The sequence below is a fragment of the Durio zibethinus genome, chromosome 13 (assembly GCF_047325235.1).
Source record: "Durio zibethinus cultivar Kanyao isolate XHJ-2024 chromosome 13, ASM4732523v1, whole genome shotgun sequence".
Classification (NCBI taxonomy): Eukaryota; Viridiplantae; Streptophyta; class Magnoliopsida; order Malvales; family Malvaceae; genus Durio; species Durio zibethinus.
This window is the reverse complement of record NC_143174.1, coordinates 5,368,118-5,395,770: the sequence shown is the minus strand read 5'-3', so window position 1 is coordinate 5,395,770 and position 27,653 is coordinate 5,368,118. Positions and strand designations below refer to the sequence as shown.

At 29.5% G+C, this 27,653-nt stretch overlaps 1 protein-coding gene across 4 annotated transcripts; it reads left to right on the top strand.

The window, feature by feature from the left end:
* Window positions 1-562: 562 nt before the first annotated feature.
* On the top strand, window positions 563-12,212 carry LOC111303943 (uncharacterized). 4 transcript variants are annotated; one of them, XM_022900482.2, is made up of 12 exons: window positions 563-918; window positions 1,118-3,266; window positions 3,450-3,689; window positions 4,164-4,293; window positions 5,651-5,803; window positions 5,939-6,183; window positions 6,267-6,336; window positions 7,840-8,046; window positions 9,749-9,984; window positions 10,352-10,430; window positions 10,506-10,643; window positions 11,452-12,212. In XM_022900482.2, the coding sequence occupies exons 1-12, from the start codon at window positions 867-869 to the stop codon at window positions 11,650-11,652; spliced, it is 3,900 nt and encodes a 1,299-aa protein (XP_022756217.2). In that variant the 5' UTR covers window positions 563-866; the 3' UTR covers window positions 11,653-12,212. The 4 variants fall into 4 exon arrangements, 3 of the variants coding, with proteins under 3 accessions (XP_022756217.2, XP_089598925.1, XP_022756216.2); XM_089742799.1 differs by having other exon boundaries at window positions 719-3,266; window positions 5,693-5,803; XM_022900481.2 differs by having other exon boundaries at window positions 719-3,266.
* Window positions 12,213-27,653: the final 15,441 nt, after the last annotated feature.

The window sequence follows — 27,653 nt, the reverse complement described above, 5'->3', positions numbered from 1 at the left end:
TAAATGGATGATGCCTTGATGCCTTACAAAAAAAATTTCCTTAGGTTAGATTTTTTTAATACAAATGAAATTGCAATTTAAAAATAAAAAAGTTGTAAATATTAAAATTTAAAATTATTAAATATTATTTTAAAAATTTGATTATATAAATTTTTTGAATTAAATTTTAAATTTTTTTCATTAAATTGATACTTTTGTTTATTGCTTTTTATTATATATTTTTTATTTTCATATTATATATTGATAGTTGATAGTTTTTTTCATATTGTACATTGAAATTTGCAAGCTGTTTTGAAATGTATGGGGTACCGAAATTTTTTTTTTTTTGTTTTTTAAATATAAAAATATAAAATATGATCAATCATCCATTTATAATAATAATTATAAAATTATGAAAAAAAAAAAGAAGGAGTGCATTATTTTATCCACGTAAAAAAAAGGCAGTTGCAAACTGTCTATTTTAAGACAATGACAATTCAATATCAAATTTTTAATTTTTTTAAAAAATAAGAAACAATAGAAGGAATAATAAATAAATAAAAAAAACAAAGGGAACAAAAGAGAGCTTTTCCAAAGCGACATCAGAGGATCAAAATTTTAAAAGAAAAAAAAAAGGGGAAACCACCTTCAAAAACTGTGAAAATGACCTCCCTTTTCTCTAGACCTTGCATTATCAATCTATGTTTTTATTGTTATCACCATCCTCAAAACCAAATTATTTGTTTCCATTTCTCTTTGCTTATTCAATGAATTAATAAAAAAAAAAAAGGGAACTGCGCCATCAGCCACCTTTTGATCGATCAAGGAATCCAGTTTTCAATCCAAACACATTGACAGCCGTTGGATTTAATGACTCCGATGTTGACATGTCGCCGGCGTTGCTAGACCCTGGAGGAGCTTCTTCTTCAACTCCCAATGGTCAGGCTTCTTCTTTTCCTTTTACAGTGAATTCTTTTGGGTTCTTTTCTGTTTCTCAATCTAAGTTTTTACAAGAAAAAAATGAACACATCTTCCAGTTTTGGTTTTGGAGGTGATTTTAGTTCTGGGTTTTCAAACTCGATCCCCAATAATCCCAATTTTAGCTTCAATACGCCTTCTTTACCACGACCTTCCGCAGGCCTTTCTAAACCAAGGCTTCCCAAAACTAGAAGGCAATCGAATTCTCATAATTTGAAATCTTCAGGCAATTTAGAAACCCGGGTAGGCCCTGGTTTTAATCCGTTTAGACCTGTTTCCGGTGTTCCCCGCCCTAGCCCATCCGATGGAAGTGACTTGGGTGGGAATTTAGAGGGAGGAGTCGTGGAGAAAATCAGTAATTTGAGAATTGGGAAGAGTTCTGATTTAGATGATCAAACTTTAGTTTCCAAGCTTCGGGATGATACAAGGAAGTCGAACATTGAGGATGGTTCAAAGGGTGATCAGAGCGATGAGAATGATAGCAATGTAGGTAGTTGTGTTGGAAGAGGTGCAGAAACGGAAAAACTTCCAAATGAGTTGCCGAGCAAGTTGAATATTAGAGGCAGTAACGATGTTGATGATGGAGTTAAGAAGGGATTCATATTTAAGAGCGGAAAAGGTAGTGATTCTATGGTTGTAAGCTCAACGGACGCATTTCCGAATGAGTTGCTGACCAAGTTGAATATTAAAGGCAGTAAGGATGTTGATGATGGAGGTAAGAAGGGATTCATATTAAAGGGTGAAAAAGGTCGTGATTCTTTGGTTGGAAGCTCAACAGAAGCACTTCGTGACAGCATTAAGAATTTGAATATAAAGCGGATTGATGATAGTTATACCAATGAGAGAGATAATTTTTTCTCTAGGAGTAGTGAAAGCTCTGGTCATCTTGGTGGGAAAGGAGAAGATGTATTGTCGACTGAGATGGAGAGGAAGTTGAATATTGTGAGTGTAATGGGAGATTCTAGTGGTCCAACAGACAAGGGATTTTCTTCTTGGCAAATCTTTGGAAGGAATGTACAAACTGAAAAGTTGGGTGATAAGAAGTTCCATGAGTTTTGTGAACCAGTTCACAAAGAATCTACTTTCCAGGAGGCAACACCAGGTTTATATCCAACTAGTAAAGTTCATATGGATTTACTAAAAAATGATATTAGGCCTGGTGGAGCTGCAGCATCAGCAACTTTGTTTTCATCTTGTTCTGTGCATTTCCAGCCTGGTGCAAATGCCTTTGGTATGACTTCTGATAAACCAGAAATGAAGGATGAGTTTGGTTTTACGGCCAAACATGATGCTACAGAAACACCCTTTGTAGAATTCAAAACGCCAAATTCACAGCAAAATATATTCTTTGGCTTAAATAAAAAATTGGAATTTAGTGCAAAAAGAGAAGCTGGTACAAGTACAAAAGTCAAGAAAAGGAAGGGAAAGTTGAAGCAGCCTACATCGGTCCAGCTATGGCATGGACCTGATTTTGTTTCAGGTAAAACTGGTGCACAGGATAATGCAGAGGCTTCTGAGTCTTATTCACCAATGGATGTCTCTCCGTATCAGGAAACCTTAGCTGATACTCAATGTTCAAGAGAAACTTCTGTAGCTTCTGATGAGTCTTTCAGTCTTTATAACAAATATGCATCCTGTGATTCACTACCAACAGTTTCAAGTGATGCAATAGATGAGGATCTGGTTCCTGCAACAAAGCATATGAATATAAATGAAGGTGGGGAGAAAGATGAAGAAATAAAAGTGGAGGCTTCTGGAAATGTTTTTGATAAAGGTGTTGCTGCTAAAGATCCTCAAGAAGATTCTGTGTCTGGGGCTGAAACTGAAAGCTTTATATCTGCAACTGAGGAAATAGATTATAACAGTGGTATTGCTCTTATTTCAGCTGAAAATGAAGCCACTTCAAGATCAAATATTGAGAGGCAAGATAGTGATGCCCAAATGCACGTTACTTCCCTTTCTAATTCAGAATATGTAAGTGGGTTTGACTTCACCTTTGCAGCATCTTCTTCGGCTCAGAGTCAACTGTCAATGTCAAAACGCCACCACAAAAAGAAGAATTTGGCTAAAATTGCTTTTGATTCTCCTAATTCTATTCCTTATGCATCAGCCTCTGTACTGTTTTCTCCTTACCCTGGAGCTTCATTGCATTTATCCCCCGGGCAAGGCCAGAAAACAGATTTATCTACTTTGCAAGGCAAGGTTGGAGGGAATTCTGTTGCGGACAAAGGACCTGAGTTCAAGCATGAGCCTGATTTGACTGGTGCAAGCACTTCATCTCAGGAATCATGTGAAAAGTGGCGATTAAGGTTATTATTAGTTTTTGATAATTTACCTTCATTCTTTTAAACATATGGTTTCTAAGTAGATTAATTGTTCATATGTTCTCATAGATCATATTCGGTCCATCTTGTAATTTGATGATGTGACCTCTATTTGTACTTGATTTCCATTCACTGATGAATCCATTTTGTTTAACTGATATATACTAGGGGAAACCAAGCCTATGCAAATGGAGATTCATCCAAAGCTGAGGAATATTATACACAAGGGATAAGTTGTATTCCTGCAAGTGAGACATCTAGAAGCTGTCTTCGGGCATTGATGCTGTGCTATAGCAACCGTGCAGCTACACGTATGTCTCTTGGAAGAATGAGAGATGCACTCGGAGATTGTATGATGGCCATTGCAATAGATCCCAACTTTTTGAGGGTTCAACTTAGAGCGGCAAAGTAAGGCTCTGCATTTGTTTCATTTTCTTTAATTTGAGACACCACTGTTCTGGAGTTGTATCTCTGCTACAACTATATAAATTCTTTTCTATGCTGTATTTATTCAAGATTGAGAAATTTTTTGATTTAAAGTCTTTGTTGCATGAAGATTTGTAAGTATTTGTTTCAAATTGTTTATAGCTGCTGCTCTGATACCTATTTTGAATCTTAACTTTTCATTTTAACTGCCCTTTTGAAGTAGTTAATATATGCCATTCCATGCAGTTAAATTACCAGCTTTGTTTTCCATTTTCTGCATATCTGTTTTTCTTTGGAGTTAATATTACTCTTCATTGTTATCCAGTTATCATTGTTAGGCTGTTGGTTTTGGTATTAATTTGCATGTCAGTGCTTTGATATTACTTTGATTCTTGTTTGTTATTAGCCTTCTCTTAGCTTTCCTAACTTGGGTCTCTTTATTTCTTTTCCTTCAAGTTGCTACCTTGCCCTTGGGGAAGTTGAGAACTCAAAGCGATATTTCAGGAAGTGCTTACAATCTGGAACTGATGTTTGTGTGGACCGAAAAATTGCAGTAGAAGCATCTGATGGCCTACAAAAGGCGCAGGTGCTTTTTTATTGAATTCCATTTGATACCGGTTTGTGTTAATTGTAACATTAAAAGATTTACAATTCATCCTTTAGGTCCATAAAGAAAAAGATCAATGGATTTTGCAATAGACCCAAGTGAATAAATGCATGTAGTCTTCATTTAAGCTTATGCTTCTGAGCAGCCCATCTTCTTTGAATTATGGCTGCAGATAGGTCAGTGTGTTGTTGTTTGAGTTTTCGATGGATTTTTTAAGTAAAAAAAACATGTTCTGTTTAGTTTGGTTTTCCACTTGTTTAGGATCTTAAACTACATTGAGCCCAAATTTTATGCACTGATCAAGATGTGCCTGTGCTTCTCATAATATATGATTTCAATCAGATTAGTATGATTGTCATAATGATTATATAGGAAATAATAAACTCCTAGCAAGCAAATAATTTCTGGTGCATTTGCAAATGAGTTCAGAAATTTGTCTTTAGGCTTTAAGGAGCCGAAGTCTTTTAAACAAGTTTCAGAGCTTGATACTTCTTAGTTTCAACTGTTGCTCCTGAATCCACTATCTGTGACTAAGTGGAATCTTTAATCTTTTCATTGGAAAATATTTGGTCATTAAGATATCCTTCTACAAAAGTAGTTCAGTGGATCATAGCTACCCCTGCCTAATCTCTTGATGATAGTCATCTAGGAGGATAATTAATTGGGAGATTTCAACTTCTTTGAAAATCTTATATGTTTCTATTACCATTGATGGATGAAAATAATACATCAATCAGAAGCTTTAGGGGAAAAGTGATGTTGAAAGTGAGAAAGTTGTGGAGTACTAAAGCAAGCTTCATATCTCCACTTGCTTATAATTGGTGGACAATTTTAAAGACATGATAATGCATCTTAAAGAGTTAGAAAATTTACTATTGTCCATTTATTAACTTGCATGGCTAAATTAATTCACTTCCTGGCTATATGCTGTTTTTTTAGAAGTTTAATTGCTATTTGCTATACCATGGACCCAGACAAGTCTGAATTAAACTTTCTTGCAAAGTCATGTTTTTTTGTGTGTCTGTGTTTGTGCAACTGCGTATGTGGTGGTGGTGGGGGTTTACATATTGGAAATTTGATATTATTAGCTAGTGGAAGGTGTATAATTATCTTTATAGCTGCTTTTGCCTGCATTGTATACTGAATTTTAGCTTTTGTATTGAATGACATTTGTTTGTACGTTTTTTATGTGTTCCTTCTCCTTTCTTTAATTTGTTTCTTAACCTTGATAAAATGTTCAGAGACTTTTCCAAATTTTTTTCACTTTTCAGCTTTCATAGGATGGTTTATTTGCAGTGAGGATATTGTAACTGATGTGTGGTTTCCTCTCTGGCAGAAATTGTCTGAATGTATGCATCATTCTGCTGAACTTTTGCAGAGTAGAACATCTGATGATGCAGAGAGTGCTCTGGAAGTAATTGCTGAGGCCTTGCAAATATGCTTGTACTCGGAAAAATTACTTGAAATTAAAGCACAGGCCCTTCTTATTGTATGTGTATTTTTGTTCATATATACTTGTCTAAATGAGGAACTTTTGAAAGTAGATAGTTTACTGTTTATTTAAGCATATGTTGAATCACAGGAAGATTGTTGGAATTGTAATAACATTTTTGCAATCTGGCAGCTGCGCAAATATGAAGAGGTAATTCAGCTGTGTGAACAGACATTGGATTCTGCTGAAAAGAATTCCCTTTCATTTGATATCAATGGACAACTGGCCAATTTGGATAGTTCTGGCTTCTCAAAGGACTCTACCTTTAGAATTTGGCGGTGTCGCGAGATCTTCAAATCTTACTTTCATCTAGGAAAGCTTGAAGAGGCCATCGCATTCCTGGAGAAGCAAGAGGAATTGCAATCCGCTACAGATAGGTAAAACTCACTGCCCTTCTTATACAAAATATTAATTTATGCAATGAAGTACAATGATTGTTGCACATTTTGAGTCTGTCCAGGGATGGAAGCAACAGTTTGGAATTATCAATTCCATTGGCTGCTACCGTACGTGAGCTCTTACGTCATAAGGTAGTTCCATGATATGCTTTTTACTCTAAGAAACAATTTCTAGTTTATGCAGAGTTATGCACAACATTATGCTTTTGTTGGTGTGACTGGCATTGTTTTTCTCCAAGGCAGTGGAATTGACTTTTGAGTGCTTCAACTTATAGGTGCATGTAAAAGCATTATTCCTTTGCATGCTTATAGAGGATTTCAAAAATTTATTCCCTTGGGTGTGTCAGTGTTGTTTTATATGGGGCTCTGCGTTAACTCAAACCAGCCAGTTTTGAGTGAACGGTATGTCCTGTCTCAGAACAAAAAAAAACATAAAATGTATTCCTTTGCCCACGCGAGCTGCTCACGCCCATCAAAGGTAGTTTCTGGGCATCCTATGTAAGTGGGGCCCACACCTTGCATTGGGTAGGCTCCTTCCATCAGGAAGCTTGAGTGTGTGTGTTGTTTATATGAGGTTCCGCGTTAACTCAAACCAACCGGTTTTGACTTAATGGTGTGTCCTGTCTCTAAACAAAAAGATTGGTGGGATTCACATCAAGCAGGATTTCATTCAGAAATTACTTTCACTGCTTACTTTTCGTTTTCAGAAGTAAAAGGTAAAGATATATGTTTGATTATAAAAGCAAAATTTTTTTTGAAAAACTACAAGTTTAAAACATAATTGTTTTTGGATAGCAAAATGCTTGCTTTGCTGCTATATGGAACCATTATATTGAAATTGGTGTTGTACGTTGAGGATTTGTTCATAGTTAATCAATTATGATTTGGCTTTCTGCCATTTTCTTTTTTTTGAGTACGCATCTTTCTAGTGATTCTTTTACTTTATAGCAACTTTTAGGGAAGTTGTAGGGCTGGCCAAAAAGAAAACCCAAATTTGATGGGTTCTGACTTGACTTGATCCGTTGGGTTTTTTTTATTGTGTGGAAGTCGTGGATTGGGTTGGGTTGGGTTGGGTATGGTTTTAAATTAAAAAGTTGGGTCAAGTCAAGGCAGGTTTTGGTTGCCTCATGTGGTATATATAAAAATAGAATATTTTATTTATTTATTTAATATTATATTCATAAATATATGTACTATATTCGTAAATTTATTATTTAATACAAATTGAAGACATTAATTCAATAATAAAATATAACTAAGATTTAATTTATACTAAAACATAAATTATTTCATGAAATTTATATTAAAATGAAATTTTCAAAGATAATTTGCAGGTCAGATCAATTAGGTGCAAATGATAAACAAATTTTTGAGTTGGGGTAGGGTATTAAAAATCATAACCTAGGTTGAGGCAGTTTTGGTTGAAGGTATTTATAAAGTCGGGTGAGCAAAAAGTTGATCCATTGCTATCCCAAAACAAAAAGATAGTATTAAGAAGTTGTAAAAATAACAGCCAAATGGTGCCTAGAAAAGTAGTGGCATCTATTACCTTACTACTCTAAATTTTCTTTCTCTCTTTGTCAGAGGTCTGATATGATTTGTGGTGTATAGATAAAAATTTTGGTATCAATGCAGGCTGCAGGGAATGAAGCATTCCAATCTGGAAGACACTCTGAAGCTGTTGAACATTATACTGCTGCTTTATCTTGCAATCTGGAGTCACGGCCTTTGGCAGCTATTTGTTTTTGCAATCGTGCTGCTGCGTACAAAGCACTGGGCCAAGTCACTGATGCTATTGCTGATTGCAGCCTTGCCATAGCACTTGATGGCAATTATTTGAAGGTTTTTTTGCATTCTAATGTTATCTTTATGCTCATATATGTGAATATGATTTTCTAGAGAAGCCATGGGAGGAATTTGAGTTATGAGATTAAATTAGTCCATTATATTTTCCTTATGAGTGGAAAAAAACAAGTATCTTAAATTAAATGTTGTCATAAGTAAAATATAAAGTTGTATAAACTAAACTGCAAGATACTTTCGAAGGGAGAAAGTGAATGAATCCATCTAATAGCTACTAAACACATCGCACAAGCTCAATTTGTAGGACTGCCCGGATGGTGTTATTGTTATATAGACAAGCTGGCAGTTGCTTTATATTTAGGTTCTACCTTGACAAAGTGATTAATGGAATTAAGAAATGTAATTTTCTTAATGTTTGCTAAGACCATTGGCATTTTTTCCTTTCTATTTTGGAATTATTTGTTTGAATAAATAAAATAAAAGGAAAAACAGATGATTTTCTTCTCTACTTTTCTCTCGTATCTGCAATATTTTGTGTTGCTTATCAGCTTTTCGATTATTTCTTTTTTGAGCAGCATCAGTTGGCACAGAAAATTTTATAAAATAATGCAATCTAGCCATACATGCTGAATGTAAAGTATATAAAAGGGGCATAATTTCTGTATGGTTTAACAGAATTGTCACAGGCTGAGACATGCCTTATGGTCCATCCACTTTGTTATGCGTGATGAATGATTATTAAGCTTCTTCCGTTTAGGGCATGCTTTAAGACATTTAAGACTATAACTTGTGTCTCCTGACACTTTAGTTTTCTATTCAGTTAGTTAATTCTGTTTTCTTTTATTCCTTTTTCCCCTTGGAACATCTTATTGCTTTGTGCTTGCCATGCTGTTATGTAAACCTGATAATGCATCTACCAAATACCTTTTTCTAGAGCTTTTTCTTATTTGTTGGTTAAAATGGGGAATTTCTTAATCTCTTTCTTGTTAACAACAATATAATTTTTCCAGAAAGTTTCTGGCATATGCCAGAGTAGCCTTGGCGTAATATTGTGTTCTATGGATCTCAAAATTATGTGGCAGCAATAGAAAGTGATTGTACAAATTTTGTACTTTGGGTTATTAATTATATTAATCGATTTTAAGATATCTATGTCAAATATCTCATCCTAGCAGATATTGATTTCCGAATTATTGGAGTCCTCAGGCTGCATTATTTGTTGTATGTTTATCGTCTTTCAATGCATTTCTCTTGTTCCTATTATCTTCAAGGGACATTTCTTCCTGATTTTTATTATGTTTGCACCGTGACTTAATCCTGTTTTCTATTTGATAGTGTCATGAAAAGATGTGTGAGACATTTGGTCATTTTGGTTATGTAAATTAATATGTAGAGTTGATGGTTAGCTATGTTAATCTGACTTCTCATTTTCCTCAGACCTGTGTCATGCTTATCGGACACTTCATAGATGAAACAGGACAAGGATATAACCCTCAGAACAAAAGGAAAAAATTACAACAACATTTGAATGTACTTGTGTGGGACGCTTACACAACCATGCTTGAACCCAAGTCCAAACAATATAGATGGTCAGGATTCATGTGAAGTCCACAAATAATTTTAAAATGGTGTCTCTGGAGAGTTCTTTTCTTCAAAAAACATTTATTCATTTTGGAAAATTTTGTTGTCTCCTATATCATAACTTTCTTGGTAACATATTTGTTTGTGCACACTTTTGCAGGCCATTTCTAGACGAGCCACTTTATTTGAGATGATTAGAAACTATGAGCAAGCAGCCAGTGATATTGAAAGACTTCTATCTCTTCCCATGAAGCAAATGGAGGCAAAGACCAATCAAATTGGAACATCTGACAGATCAATGAACTTAGCAAATGACTTGAGACAAGCTCGTCTGCGGCTTTCTGAAATCGAGGAAGAAGGCAAAAAGGAAGTCCCTTTGGATTTCTATCTGATTTTGTAAGTTTCTTATTCAGTTGTGATTATAGGTAGCAACTGGAATGCATCGAGGTTCATATGAACATGGATTTTGTGGCTGCTTTTTCCTTTGCTTAATATCAAATTATTTGTTAGCTTTTTTCTTTAAACCTTTTCAAATATTATTATCTGGGTAGTAAATTTTAGGTTTCATGAAGGGGCTTTAAACTTTCCGTTATCTTTTTTGGCCAAATCCATCCATCTTTCTTAGGCAATGTAATAGAGGAAAAGTAGCAAGTTTTGCGATATTTTGTTTTCTATTTGGCTTTCCCAGAGCCATATTTATGGATTATGGATCGTGGAACCATATCAACGTTAACCATATTTGGTATTTTAATTGTAATGGCAGGGGGGTTGAACCATTTGTTTCAGCAGCAGAAATTAAGAGGGCATATCGGAAAGCTGCTCTTAGACATCATCCTGACAAGGTTTCTTTTATCTGCTGCCATATGCATATTTTTAGAAGTTCCGTGCCAATCTGGGATCTTTTTTTATTTATGTAGGCTGTTCAATCCCTGGTAAGAAATGAAAATGGAGAAGACAGGCTTTGGAAGGAGATAAGAGAAGAAGCCCACAAGGATGCTGATAAACTATTTAAGATAATTGGAGAGGCATATGCAATTCTTTCAGACCCTATCAAGGTATTCCTTCCTTAATTATACTACCTTTATGTTTTTGGTATATGGAACTATTTGTTGCCAAATGATTGCCAGCAAAGAGTAGTCAAGTTACTCCTAGATGAGGTTTATGACTGGCTGAATGCAGGGGTGTGCCAGTCACCAGCATGCTTTAAAAGGCAAACAATCTTGGGGCGTGGCCTTGTATGCCACTTATTCCTTGTAGGAATTCTCTCTTAACACATGAATCAATTGGATTAAAAGGAATAGTGAAGGAAAAGATTTTTGTTTTGGAGAGAGAGAAGGGCAGGACATTGGAAATCTAATTCATTTCAATTGGCTCTTAATAGCAGATGCTAGGCGATGCTTAGTGTGCTGTTGGACCTTTTCTCCTACCTAAACATAGAAATGTATCTTCTTCACAACAGCTTCATATTTAATTAATGCATTTAATAGGATTGTCTTTATGAATAAAACAGTGAAACCACACACAGATTTTGTTTTGATCACCATTTCATATTTTCTTCAAATAAATTAATGTGGCCCACCATCAAATGAATAGGAATTGTCTAAGTTGCTTATATACGTGAAAAGCTCTCGTAACTGTTCCATGTAGTGACTGGTTAACTCACATCTTTTAGAATAAAAGTGAATGTTAATACAACTTTATTCCTTTTTTCTTTCGGGGATCATGCATGTCCTTCCTCTGCTTTGCATATCATTATGTTGACGAAGCCATATGACAACTGGCATTCTAATGTATCTTCTTTCTTCTTTTTTTTTCGTTACTGGGCAAATATGGTGTTTATCTTGCAACAATGTCTTTCTGCAGCGCTCAAAGTATGATCTTGAAGAAGAGACAAGGAATGTGCAAAAGAAACGTACTGGAGGTACACCCAGAGCAGCTACAGATGTTCAAAGTTATTCATTTGATAGAAGTGGTAGCAGGCAACCATGGAGGGAGGTCAGGAGATCGTATGGCTACTCGAGCTCCAAAGGATCGGAAGCCACACGATCAAACAGATTCTATTGACAATTGTGAGCCACATGTTTGAAGGGAATCTTGAGATATCTGATCAAGTTATACAATGATGTCTAGCAGATTCAGATTTGGTTTAGAAACTCTGCAGAATGGAATTTTCTCCAACCACTGTCACGAAATAGGTGTGTACCTGCAAGAGGGAATGCCAGATAGTTGAAAGAAAGAAACTTATCTAACAGAGGAATGTCTGGACATTGTAAATGTACTGGTGACATAACAGACACATTGAGACAAAATAAATGCAACCAAGGAGTTGCTTCAAGGCTTTTTGCAGTTTTCTACCCAAGGCTGACAATCCTCTAAATCGAGATAGCAGGTTGTTTTTTTTAATTGGTCACAGGCTTAGAGAGTTCATATCATTTTTTTTCTTTTATACTTTATATCCTCCTTTCCAGATTGATTGATTGCTTGATTTCATTGCTTGTTTATGAAGAGATATGGTGCTTTGAAATGTATTATAACACGAATGAAAGATGTTTGATTGTAAAGTTGTTTCAACAGTTTTAGCTGAACGTTTGAATGAGAAGAATTTTTTTTTTTTTTATCTTCAATTGCTTTGCCTCTTTTTTTTTTTTTTTTTGTTGATTTTGGTGCTTCAATGTAAGACTATATTTCAATTCACTGTGGTGATTTTTCTTATACAAAAGAAGTCACAATTTAAGATAGAAGAAAACGTTACAAATGTTGAGATTTGAATTTCTTATCTACTAAATATCTATAAACTAATTGAGCTCAACTCCATGTTCTTACCTATATGATTTAATCCTATCTAAAATTAGCTGTATTGGGTAATATTGCTATGTAATTGGTACCAGATAAAAGGTAAATAAAATTCATAAAATAACATAATAAGTAATAACCCTATCATGGCATTTGAAAATGCATTAATTTTATATTGTATTTTAAACATAAAACATAAAGAATTATTATATTCCTTGTGTAAGGTATAATTAAATTGAACAATCTACATTCCTTAAGATGTATTATGATAAAATTATCGTAATAATAAAATTAATAATAATGATAATTTTGAAGATGATATTGTATGTTATTTAAGTAAAAACCATTGGAAGGAATTTAATTTGAATTCAGCTTTATTCAATTGTCTAATTTAGTCTTGGATTAATTTTTTTTTATCATGTAAACTTACCAATGTTACACTAGTTGGAATAGGTTATACTTACCATTTATTTCCTTGAACGCTTGTGCATAATTAAAATTAAGTTATTTTCTGCAATAACTTTTCTTGTTTTTTCATTATTTATTATGGTGTCGAAGCTCCTAATGCTCTAAAATAACTTTTTAATCCTGTAAATTTCATTCTCTTTTATCTTTATTTTTTTCTCATGATTATCTCTGAAAACTCTCGCTGTCAATACTCGTACGGCTTTTAACAAATCTTCTACTCTTTCATCCTCTACCATCTCCATTAATCAACCATGCAGCTTATTACTATTAATGCACCATCACAGGTTCCTATTAAACTCACTTTTTTTAATTTTCCATCATGGCATGGACAGTTTAATTCTTTTTTATTCGCTACAAGTTATCTAATTATGTAGATGGTTTTTCTTTTTATTCACTTGAATTTAGTCTCAAAGTGGGTTCAGATCCTCCGCTTAGATACGATCCTGCTCAATGGCATCATATCTTTTTCCTTAGAAAAACAATAGTACCTTTCATTGCCTCGTCTCAATCTTCCAAACAAGCATGGAACAAAATCAAGGGCATGTATGCTAACAAATCTAGATCCATAATGGTGAATCTAAAGGAAAATCTTACCAAGTCTAGAGGTACAAAATCTGTTTCAGATTATTTTCAATTGCTCAGAAACATTTATGATTAATTAACACTTGTTGATCCTCCTGTTATTTATGATGATTTGGTAATCCATGCCTTTACTGGCTCTTATTCAAAGAAATAATTGTTGCCATTCGAGCTAGAGAGTCTCCTATCTCCTTTGAAGAGATACTCGATAAACTTACAAATTATGAATAATTAAGCACTAAAGCAACAAGACACAAATTGTTGTCCATACTTGCACATTTTGCCATAAAATTTGTTTACTATAATGCTAACAGGTTTAAACAAAACACCTTGCATTATGGAACCACGTCTAAGTTCATTTCTGTAACTCAAAATCAAAGAAGACAACATCATGTAACTTAGCCTTATGCCAAAGTGATCTGTCAGTATTGTGATAATGCTGGCCATTCAGCTAAGAATTGCTTTAAAATCAAACCGTAAGTCATCTACACCACACAAATTGACTTCAAAATCTACATCTTGAGTCTTTTTAGGGTATTCCAAAATATAAAGTGCTTATTTCTATCTTGATAGTAAACCTGGAAGATCTGTACTTCAATACATGTGTTATTTGATGAATCAAAATTTCCATTTACTGATACAAATTCCAATTTTCAAATAACACCAGGCGCCTATGCAACATGAATTCCGGTATTTGATTATACATGTTTACTTACAATTCAGACTTTATACCAGCATTTGTTTGATTAAAAACGTTCTCAAATCCAAACTTATCATTGATTGTCAGACATTTTCATAACAAGATTACTTTAATTTTGGCACGAGATCTTTGCTTGTTAACAGCAGCATTTGGTCGGTTGGTTCATGTTACTGCCAATAATTGTCACCAATTCAATCTTTAATTTGGCAATAAATGATATATATATATATATATATATATATATTTCAATTCCATGAAACTTACACGTGCATCAACAGCATTATTTTCATGGCTTGATAGAGAAAAACATTTCATTCTAATAGCTACTTATCTCCAAAATCTGAGTTTTCAAATGAAAGAGTACCACAATGCTATTGTTATCTTTTCTCTAGCAATGCCTTTCATTTTCTTTATGTATGTATACATATTTTCGCTCTGCCAAATCAATTATTAATATTTTATCTCATCGGCATCAAATCTCTTTACACCTAATTAGGTAGAACAAAAAAAGAACAAATGATTTTAAGCAAAATATATGTACTTTTTAAAGATAATTAACAATTTAAGATGTCAGAGAAATTTAAGACATATTTGATATATAAAATTATGATATGATAGAATAAAATAATATTATGAATATGATTATATTACATATATGAATATGATTATATTGCATAATATCATCCTAACTTGTGTTTGATGTGTGCAAAAATTAAGATAAGATAATTTAGTTATTGGTTAAAATTATATTTTCTCAAAATTTATACAATTTAAATTATTGATATAATTTTTAAGGGTAAATAAGATATATAAGTTTAATCTCATATATTAAAAATAATCCTTTCCACTTTAAGAGAATTAAATTATTTTATACCAAAAAGATAATTAATCATTCTTATAATCTTATCTTTTTCTTTATACACAAATCAACATAATATAAAAAGATTATCATCTCATCATATCCATCATTTTATGCACTAAACATGATCTTAAAGATAAAATTTAAGATTGATTTGGATTTCATCATATGAATTTGAACCCCAATTATATGATAGGATGCATTTGAGTAATATCGTAGTTATTAATTTTATTTTGGTATCCAATTATACTAAAATACGGTACATTTAAAGATGATTTTTCGTATTATATTTGATATCGAAAAATATCAATTATTTTCATTAGTTTCGATTAATTTCAATTAATTTCACTAGAATAACATGTTTCGACTAGTATATAAATGTAAAATATATTTTATAATTTTTAACTTATCTTTTGTTGTTTAATTATTTTTAACCTAATAAAAAAATTAATTAATAAAGTAATCTCTGAAAGTTGAGTTTTTTTTTTTTTAGTTTTAACTTGTTTGTTTTTTACTTTTTTTTTTCAAATTAAAGTTTATAATTTTATATTTTATTTTTTAAAATTAAAGTTTATAAGTATTTCAATTTCTTTAAGAAAGCAATTATGCTTTTTTTATAAAGTTTAACAATCATAAAATTTTGATTAATTTTTTCATTTTTTTGTTTTAATCTTAATATTTACATAAAAAATACTTATTTAAATATCATATTATCAGATTAAGTATTTAAAAGTATTATAAAAAATTTATAATATTATTTTTTATGCTTTTAAACTTATTTATTTGATTTTTGAAAATATTTCCTATTTATTTTGTAAATTATTAATAGTATTATAATGTATAAATTTATTTATATTTATAAATATATTTATATTAAATTAAAAATTAAAAATAATATATTAAAATAATTGATACCGATACATATTATATATTTTAAAAAAACCGATATGACATCCAATACCATATTAACAACTTTGAGTAGCACTCCAACTGTACAGTATGAGGAACAAAACATTCACTGCCCTTCCTCTCTTAAACTAGAAGAGAAAGGGTTTAATATACTAGTAGACCTCAAAATAATTAATTGCTTTAGTGTAAAATAAAATATAAAATATTTTTTAATTACCCATTATTTTTGTGGGATAATTGATAATTATATTTAATTTTATTATTATTATTTTTTATATTTAAATACATATTTTTATTATTTATTTTAATATTAATAATATAATACATAAACATACGACTTAAATATATAATCTCAATGATATCATTATTTTTATAAATTAATTTCATCACTCATTTAAATAAAATTTTCATCAATTTATTAACATAATATTTTTTATTTAATTGATAAAGAAAAAAATTATTTTTTTCAACCAAAATTTGGTTCTCATGAAGTGCACTTGGGAAAAAAATAAAATGCCCAAATTTAACGTAAGAAAGTGCGTTTTAAAATCTCCGGAAAAAAAAAATCCAACTAAAAGACGAGAGTATTCTGACTGCACTAACAAATATAAAATAAAATAAAATAAACAGGCTGTCACACACTCACGAAAAAGCGAAGTCTGAGCGAGACGTAAAAAACCAAAACCCGAAGGCGTGATCACATTCGCATCTATCAATAAAATTCCGACGTGGCACGCGGAAAAACGTGAGCGACTCTGCCCGAAGTCCAAGGTTAAGATTCAAAAGAGCGAGGAGGATGAGGGGCAAAATCGGAAGCACGGAAAATAAAAATACAAAAAGCAAATAAAAAACAGATGCGGTCCCCTCAATCATCGATGATGAGCTGTCAAACTGGGAAAAGGACACGTGTCGAGTCATTATAGCTAAGGTGGTCCCATCTAGCTGGAACGACTTACCGACACGAGGGAAACGCGAGCCCTCCATTTCACAACGTGCATTTCTTTTTCTTTTTAATTATTTTTAAAATACTTTTCTGAAATTGATTTTTGTTGTAATAAATAAATAAATGTGTCATAAATGGCTAGTAATTAATATATTAAATATTTGTTTGTTATTTAAAAGTAGAGGTGTTTATCTTTTTACAGCAACAAGTGGTCCGGTTCTGGAGATGGTACCGTACTCACCGGTTCGTACGATTGGTGGCTTTAGAAGCAAGCGTATGTCTCGGCTTCGGCTTGAAAAATACAAATTATCGTGAGATTTTGTGAATTGTGAGAGATAATAGAATATTTCTTGGCTTTTTTAAAAAAAAATTTATTTTCTTTTAACATCTTTGAATGATTACAGGTTGGACTTGCTGGCTAACACTTTGAGGCATAATGATTTACAATTGGACTTTGAGAATTTAAATTCAATCATTTTTTTTTATCACAACAAAAATGTTTTTATTAAGAAAACAATGGAGCTTCATGCATTGGAGATCCATTCTAGAGTTTCATAATTTAATTCCACTTGATTTTTTTTATTTACAACTTCCCTAAATTTTATTTAAAATAAATCTGATTATTTATATATTTATATTTATTTTATATTTAATATATATAAAATATAAAAATTATCTTATTATAATTTATATTAATACATCAAATATAAAATATTTTTTATTTTTATCAAATTTATATATAATTTTTATTAAAATTTTAAAATATATTATTTTTATATTTTTTATTATATCATTTTATCATATTTTTTTATAAGTTTTTCATAAGGTTCCGACTGTTACGAAAACATAATTAAGTCCAAGATTTTTAATACATATACAAATTAAGAAAAAAAATTTACCGATTAAAGCTGGTACTTTTGGCCAATATTGGCCAATGTTTTTTAATAATTAGATTCAAAGAAGAATAGATTAAGTTATTTATTCAACCAATTTAATTGGTCTCAGGGATATCATTATTTTTGCTCTAAAGGGATGATTTGTTATTAAATATATATTAAATATCTTTGATTGGATGATTAGTGCATTAACGAAAAATTAATAGGATAAAGGTTTATAAAATTTTCCAAGAATAAATAATATTTAAATGATAAAAGCCGGTTTAAATATGGATTTTTAGTATCCACCGATTTAACTGGAAATTTGAATAATTTTTTATCTGTTGGATGTTGACTGATTTTTTTACACTTCCGAAATAGATAATAAGTCACCGATTTTCATCCAACCGGTCCATCCGATTTGGTTTTTTTTTTTTTTTTTTTTTTTTCATTTGATAAGGGATAAGGTACGGAATCTTAGGATTCCAAATCCTACTTTAAATATTTTCTTAAGCTTTTTTAGTTATTAAATCAAAAAGCTGAAAATAATCTAATCTGTTTTCATAATCATGCTTTTGGCTGCCTCGTAATAGGGATGACACCGGATTTAATTGTTTTGGATTTGATTTAGTTTTTTATAATATATATTATTATGAATTTTTAAAATTTTATTTAAATTTGAATTGATTTTTTTAAATTAATTAAATTTGAATTTAATTGGTTTAATTTAATTCATTAATTTTTTAAATTTAATTTAATTTTTATATATTATTTTAATATAATTTTTAATATATTTAAAAAAATTTAAATATAAAATAATTATTTTTATTTTATAAAAATTTAAAAATAATAAAACTATATCATTCAGTTTTTTTTTTTTTTTTCATTCAAAACTTGATCTAACTTAATATATATATTTATTCGAATTTAATTTAAATCGAATTAAATATTATAATTTTAAATTAATTTTTAATTTTTTTAAATGTTTTCTCACCCCTACGTAATAATACAGTCGAAAGATGAAATGTATATAATTATAATTATATAAAATTGTAAAAATAGATATGACAAAGGAGAAAACTTTGATGTGGTAGCTTTGAATTAGACGGAGTGGAGGCCAAAACCCCATAGTAATGTAAGAAGTTGGGTTGGTAAAAAAATGCAATGAATAGAGCAGTAGTCACGGTCCAATTTAAAGTCACAAGACACGAGGGAATAGAATCAACAGGTTGTAATTCACCTTGCTTTGTGTTGGCCACTGGCCCCCATCTTTTTCTATTGTTTTTTGTTGCACCCATGAAAATGACCTCCATTTCTACGCCTAACTCACATTCCCATTTCCTAACAGTTTTCCATTTTTTTTCTTTTTTTTTTGGTATTGCTGACCCCTCAAATGAATACGAGAGAGGAACATGTCGACTTGGCGATATGTGTAGCCAAAATGGAATTTATAAAAGCCCTTCGGACATTAATATCTACACAGATATCAGGCTATTAGATGTGTACGTTTGGTCGGCAGGTTGTTGGAAAATTACCTTTCATTATTTTTATTTCTAAAATTTTTAACGTATCTTTCAGTTTTTTATTTTTATATTTGTTTTATTAATAAATAATAAGCGTATAAATTTTTTTTAATTTATAATTTTTAAATTAAAATCTTCCAAATCTCTCCTCTTTGTCCATTATTATTATTAAAACAACGTGTTTTTGACTAAGTTGTCCTAACGTTAAAAAGAAAGAAGATGAAATTAGGACTTGAGATTTGAAGCATAATTGTTAATCTTCATTTAAAAAGAAACAATTTCCTACTCCATTAAAAGGCAAAAGCAGCACTTTTAGTTTTAAATAAAGAAATAAATATGGTATTGATTTGTTGTTTGACAAGTCAAATATGCTCGAAATCAAATTTCAAAAATATTATACATGAAGAATTGAAAATGGGTTTTTCTTATCGATTCATCATTTTCATCCTATACTTAGCCATGATTGTGACTTATCTTTCTGTGTTACCCATCTAAAATAAAGTAGTAGCTTTTTTGGCCTGATTGGAGCGTATACTTCATTTTTTTGTTAGGGTTTTAGGTTTAATTATGTTAGGGGCGGCGTTAAATTAATACTAAATTAGATATAGAATAAACAATTAATTTGAGGTTAAACAACTTCCTCACTAGCTACGACCAATCACAACTACCATATCAGATCATATAAATATATATATATATATGTTATATTCTCTTTGTTTTTTAATTCTTATAGAGATTATAAGTAACATTACTGTAATTATATAATTGTGGTGGTTTTGTTCGAAAGAAAACAAAATAAAAAGAATTCAAATTGGAGTGGAATGGCAATGATAAATGCTCGATCAAATTGAGTCATGGACTTTGAAAAAATAATGTGTTGGGAAAAAAAATTTTATAAAAAAAGTTCAAGTGGCAAGTGATATGTCAAATGGCACCCAAAAAATAAATAAATAAATAAAATATCATTAAATGATTGAAATTAATGTGACATAAAAATTTTATATAATGTTTTCTCTGAAAAAAAAAAACACGTATTTTTTAATCAAGAAGCACATTAATTAAAATTGAAAATAAATGAAAAGAGAAAAAAAATTAATAAAAAAACTTTGGAGTAAAAAATTTTTATAAGTTTTTTTTTTCAATAAATTAGCTTTTTATTTTAGAAAAATAGCTTCTATTTTGCTTCTATAAGCAAATACCCAATCGAGTACCTTATATATATATATATAATATAATATAAAAGTAAGTTTAATAATTTGTATATAAGGTAAGAGGAACCATTATAGCTAGGTTTTGCTCATGTTCTTCCTTTTGTTTTGAGGCCACAAATTTACTTTACTAAATTTACATATATTGGTCACCTAACTTGTATAGTTTTTCTAAGCCCACTTGATCAGATGCTCAATGCACGCTCATTATAACATACAAAACATTATCCTTTTAAAAAAATCAACATTATCTTTTCAAAAAAAAAAAAAATCAGTAGACCATCAATCTAATTTGCTTTTGTTGTTCTTGTAATTAATTAAATACAATAAAAAAAAAAAAGATGTACCAAAAAAATGCATTAAAGAAAGACTAAAAATTTACAAAAAATTTAAAAAAAAATTGAAAAGTTATCTCATGTTTCGGTTGTTTCAATTTTAAAATCTATTCTACTTTCGAAGGTGGAGAAATCAGATAAGTGCAGGAATGGATTTTTATTTTTTTTTTTGAATCTTTGAATAAATTTTGAGATTTGAAATTCGAAATTGATCATGTTTGAGTTGGCAAATAAACTGTTAATTTGATCTAATTTGACCGATGAACAGCTCTGATAATTATTCTCCAAAATGATCAATAAGCATGTTTTAAAAGCAAATATGAATAAGAGGGGATGCATGTAAATGTGACAAAGTTGATTGAATTCGAAAAATTCATTTAACCCGATTGAATCCAAAGTCATTTAGTTTGATTTAATAGATAAAAATTAATAATTTAAATTTGAATTAATTTATTTAAATTAATTATACTCGAATTATTTTGAATCTAAAACAATATGAATCAAAACTAATTAAAATTTAAAATAATTCAAACTCAAACAACGTAAAATACTTACTTGAAATTATCTAAAATTAAATTAAACATGATTTTTACATTTTATTGTAGAAGGAAGAGAAAATATAAAAAGGTCAATTAATTAATTTAACTTTATATCTATCATTATAAATTAATAAGAAATAAAAAAAATTAATTATTAATTTTAAACAAAATATAATTTAAAAATATATTAATAATATTATGTATATCCATTTTAATTATTAAATATAATAATTTTAGAATATATAAATATTAAGATTAATAGTATTAAACAAATAAATTTCTTTAAGTTTTCTTATGAGCAAAATTTAAAAGGATTCTACAGTATAATTTATACTTACACAATTATACTGGTAAGAAATTATTTAACACAAAGAACTCTTTAACTACTAAGCCAAGACTTCTATCTTACTATTTATTGGTGACTTTGGTGATTCTTGTTTAAAATTCATTACTAATGAATAATGTGGACGAGTAAGATCAATATAAATCACTAATAATAAATAATAATTAATGATTAATACATGAAATAGTAAATTAATAATTATTAATAATTTTTTATCATAAATAAAGTTAGTTTTATATTTGACCTAACATAATTTTTATATTATTAGCAAATGACTTTTAAATTCATTTAACTTTGACATTTTAATTTTTAAATAATTTAATTATATTTATTGATTTTAAAAATTAATAAATTGAACATAAATGACTTGAGTATTAAATCTGAAATAATTCAAACCTGAATGGCAATATAAAAAATTTAAAACCAAAATGATTCAATCCCGAATTAACTCATGCTCAAAATGATCCAAACCAAATTGACTCTTGAATTAGCTCAATCTAAAATAACTCGAACTCAAAATTATTTGAATTTTCTTAATCCAAAATAAGCCAATTCACATCAAACCCAACCCAATCCAACCATTTTCCCACCTTTCGATTTATGTATAGAATATTATTGATATTGATTAATAGTGAATTGAATTAATGGTTTGATATATTATATTATTCAATTTGCAAAGTGATGTGGTCGTATAAATTAGGTTTTCGTTAGTCAAATCAAAGTAAAATTATTATGATAAAGGTTGGCAAAAAGGCATCGAGACGGATGAAAATGTTATGTATGGTTTGAATGATTATAAAGTTTAATTTAGGTGATTAATTAAATAAAGGTTTTACTAGTACTCATACTTTGAAATAGACTTTGGTTAATGGAATTGCTAGTCAAAATAATTCTAATCGACATGAAAAGGAAAGATCATAGTTATATTTGCCCTACTTCTACTAGCTAGGTTAAACTTTACGGTTTTAAGAAATTAAAAGTCATGATTTATTGACTAAAATTTTGATTCATTCAAATATACCTTACTAGCATCTGAATTTCATATCTTTTTAGCTTTTTTTTTTGCATTAAAAAAAAAAAAAAAACAAAAGAATGGTCCATTACAACAATCAATCATATAATTATGGTTGTTGGTATGTACATTATTAACATTAGTTCTCTTTAAACTCAAATTTTGGGCTTATATATATATATATATATATATAGATAAAAGTTCATGATAATTCTAATACCAGTTGTTAAGCTAAAAAGTTTCAATTCAATTAAATAATCAAACTAGCGAAAGTATAAATAAATAATTAGGCTAAAAAGTTTTAATCTAATTAAACAATCAAGCCAACGAAAATATAAACAAATAATTAATCAATTACACAAGAAATAATAATTTAACATGATTTAGTCCAATCGGCTTATGTCTATACATAAAAAAAAAGATTCACTAATTGTAGAGAATTATAAACACATTAAAACAATCAATATTCACTCACAATCAATACTTATAGACTCTTTCATTCTTCTATAATCATATGAAATATTCTTAACTCAAATAAATACAAACCCATATAGCTTACTATACCTATGCGGACCCTTTTCATTCTCTTTTAGTCTACTCAAACATACACTCATAAGGACCATCTCAATCTCATATAATCTTATGGATTATCTACCTCATAAAATCATACAACTCTCTTATATATTTTTCTTATATCTAACTCTATAGAGAATTTACTTATTTATAAGCATACTAACTTACCTATTAAGAATCTATTTCCTTTTAGATTTTTTTTCTTACAAGTTTTCTTATCCATCAAATAATATCCAACCAATCTCATCTCAAATAAATCTCTATTCAAATCTCTTATGGGATTTGATTTAATCCCAACAATCTTCACATTGACTCAAATTCCATCAAATTATCATTTTTCATGCTAGACATACTTGACTTTAACCATAATGAAAGTTTCGCAATTATCTTCTCTTATATGTCTTCAAACTTCACATAAATCGATTTTCAAAACACGAACTTGAATTTCTCTTTTGAATCAAGTTCCTCTAAACTTATATCTTCTCATGCCTCAAACCTACACTCTTATACCACTTGATAGGATCATGATAACTTTTATACCAGCTGTTAGGCTAAAAAGTTTTAATTTAATTAAATTATTAAGCTAACAAAAATATAAACAAATAATCAATCAACCACACAATAGATAATAATTTAACATGGTTCAACCCAAGTAGCCTACGTCTATAAATGAGAGAAAAAATCTAATAGTTATAGAGAATTACAAACAAATTAAAATAGTCAAAATCCATAAATCCTCTTATGCTCTTCTAGTCTTATGAAGCATTTTCAACCTAAATAAACATATACCTATATGACTTACTATACTTATGTGGACCCTCTTATTCGCCTCTACTTCGCTTAAACATACACACCCATAAAGCCTATCTCAACCTCATATAGTCTTATTGGTTGTTTATCCAATAAAATCACATAATGCTCTTGCATTTATTTTCACACCTAACTTTATGGAGACTCTACTTATTTATGAGCATACTAACTTGTTTATTAAAAATCCATTTCTTTTTAGATTTTTTCTCTTATAAGTCTTTTTGTCCATTAAGCTATAGCTATCTAATGCCATTTCAAATAAATTTTTATCCAAATCTCTTATAGGATTTAAGTCAATCTTAACAATATCCATATTGATTCAAATAACATCAATTCATCATTTTTCATGCTAGACATGCTTGGTTCCACCCTTAATGAAAATCTCGCATTCATCTCTTATGTTTTTTTAAATTTCACGTAAATTGATCTTAAAAATATGAACATAAACTCGAACTCTTCCTTTAAATCGAGTTTCTCTAAGCTTGCTTATTCCCATGTCTTAAACTGATGTTCTTATACCACTTAATAGGATCATAATAGCTTTGATACTAATTGTTAAAGTAAAAAGCCCCAATCCAATTAAACAATCAAGATAGCAAAAACATAAACAAAAAAATCAATCAACCACAATGTGATTCAACCAACCAGTCTCAATCCACAGATGAAAAAAAAATCCACTAATTATAAAAAATTACGAACACATCAAAACAATCAATACCTATGGACCCTATCATTCTCCTTTAGTCCAATGGAGTATTCTCAATCTAAACAAACACTTACCCATATGACTTATCATACCTATATGGACCATCCCATTCTCTTTTAGTCTACTCAAACATACACACCTATAAGGACCATCTCAATCTCAATTCTTACACTTTTTTTGACCCTTTAATCAAAATTACTAAAATTAAAAATATTATTTTGATTCAAATTAATTAAGAGTTACACTAGTATAAGTGGATCCCATATATATATATATATATATATATATATATATATATCTTTTTTTACTTAATTAGTACTTAATTTTTTATATAAAAAAGTTGTAACTTGAAAATAAAAAAAAAAGATTAAATACATATTTAGAACCTGTATAATATTATTTCTATTAGTTTGATATTTAAAAAATAAAAATTCACAATTAGGTAATTGAACTTACATTTTGTCAAGTATTTTGCCCCTCTGGACTAATATTGTTAGTTACATAACTGACAAGGCCAAAACATCCAATAAACTTGTGACACGTGGTAAAAATATATAGTCAATGATACATTATCAATTTGCCACATCAGCCTAACAAACAAAAATGAAAAAAGTAAAAAAAAAAAAGAAATATATATTCAAAATTAAAAAATAAAAAAATGAAAAAAAGAAAGAAAGAATCGAGAAAAGAAAAGAGAGTGAAGGAAGGGGAAGAAAGAAAAAAAGAAAAGAAGAGGAAGAAAAGGGTATATTAGCATAATGAATGCTCTGAATTGGATAGAACGATGTCAGTTTGTGTCGAACTAGCTTGTTTTTTATGGTTTACCCCTTCTCTTCATCTTTCTTCCTTCTATTTTTCTTTCATTTTTTTACTCCCCCTTTCTTTTTCCCCAATTCTTTTTTTTTCTTTTTTATTTTTAAATTTAAAAAACTATATATTTTATTTTTAAACAATTCCAAAATTAAAGAATTTTTAATTTCATTTTTAATTTTTTATTTTGAATCTTTTAAGATTTTATTTTTTCTTACCAATTTTTAAATTTTTTAATAAAATATGTTTTTTCTCATGTTGACATGGTGGCAATGACATGGCATGAGTTAATTGGGTATCCATGCCACTTTAGCAAAATAATTAATGGTGTTAGGTTAAAGTACTAAAATGCTTGATGAAATGAGAGTTCAAGTATCTATTGCAAATTTTAATTATTTAGGTACCAAACTAATAAAAGTTGTATACAATAGGGGTCAAATATGTATTTAACCTAAAAAATTATAAATGTTAGGATTAAACACTAAATCTATTAGATTTTAGGTGACTGTATAAATTAAATGGATTGAGCTTAAAATTCTAATTAATTAGTAGTTGATTTACTTTCCTAAAAAATTTTTTAAAAAATAACATTGGAGTTGAATATCTCTTTTTCACTAAAAAAAAAAAAGAGTAATGGGTATTAAAAATTAAAGAAATATCTTACTTTAAAAATGAAAATCATACTATAATTTATTCAACATATATATAACCAATTTGAAAACTTCAATTAATTTCTTTTAAATTTTATTCAATTTTCTTTTTGCACCCAATAGCAAAAGGATTCAAGTGATTCTATTGGTAGCACGACATCAAAATTTACTCATTTGCCTATTCTATTATGTAACTTAAATGACTAGTGGTGGTATATTTCTTTAACAATGAGAAATTGGAATAAAATATAGAATACATGTTAGAAATATTTTTAAAATATAAAAATAAAATGATTAAGTAAAGATATAATCAAAAAAGAAATCATGTTAAGTTTTTTAATAGCTTAAGGTAATGTTTCATGCTCAATAAGGATTGATTCTAGATTTAATGAATCGATGCAAGACGGTTTACCATAAGAGTAATCGACATCCTTAATAAAAGCAATTGACCGACATGTTCATGCTTAAGAAGTAATCGACTATCTATGATAAAAGAGTTGATTGCTATGCATTCCAAAAATGTACCAAGGTCCTTATCAAATGAACAGTTGGTTGTCTACCCTAGGGAACTGACTGCTATGGCAGGAATCAATTGCATTCTTAATCGCTTTAAGTTTTGAGTATTCTAAAATTGAGGAAAGTTAACTGCCCCAAATGAGCAGTGGACACCCTACTTTGTGGAACATTCTGGAAATAAAAAATACAAAGAGGTAGTTAGTTGCCTTTAAGGAGTAGTTGACTTTATAGTTGAAAAATTGTAATTTTTCAAAATTTCTATTGGAATGAAAAAAATTATCATTCAATTTTTTAATGATTTAGAAAGGTATCTTTCTTATTAAAGGAACTAATTTTTTATTGAAACAATAAAATTAAAGAGTCACGACCTTAAGATTAAATCTCTATAAATAAAAATTGTAAAAGTTCATTTGGGATGGTGCAAGGTAAGCCAAACATAGTTTTCATTGTATCTTGGAGGCTATTCAATACAATTTTTTTTACATATTGTAATTGGTCGGAATGAAATAAGCCTTAAGGAAAGTGTCATTTGTAACATGCCTTGAAGTTGGTTCATACATTCTTTGAAGGTTTCATCTTAGGTTTAACTAAGGCTTGGAAGATAAGAATATAACTAAAGATATAAGTGAAAGATCATCATCAACTAGAAAGTCGTGAAGATGCAAGTCTTGGAACTAATAATACGAAAGGTTAAAAGGTAAAAAATGCCCCTGAACTATAATTTAGTCACATAAATTGTAACATATATAAATGAATTAGTTCAATCATTGACTTGCCATGAAATTCTTTATTTATGTCATTATTTTGCGTTTATTTCATATTAAACATGTGTAAAAAAATAAAAATTACTATGTCACAATTCATGTTGACACACCAAACACGAAATATTTTTTTTTTGCCAAACCCATATAAGA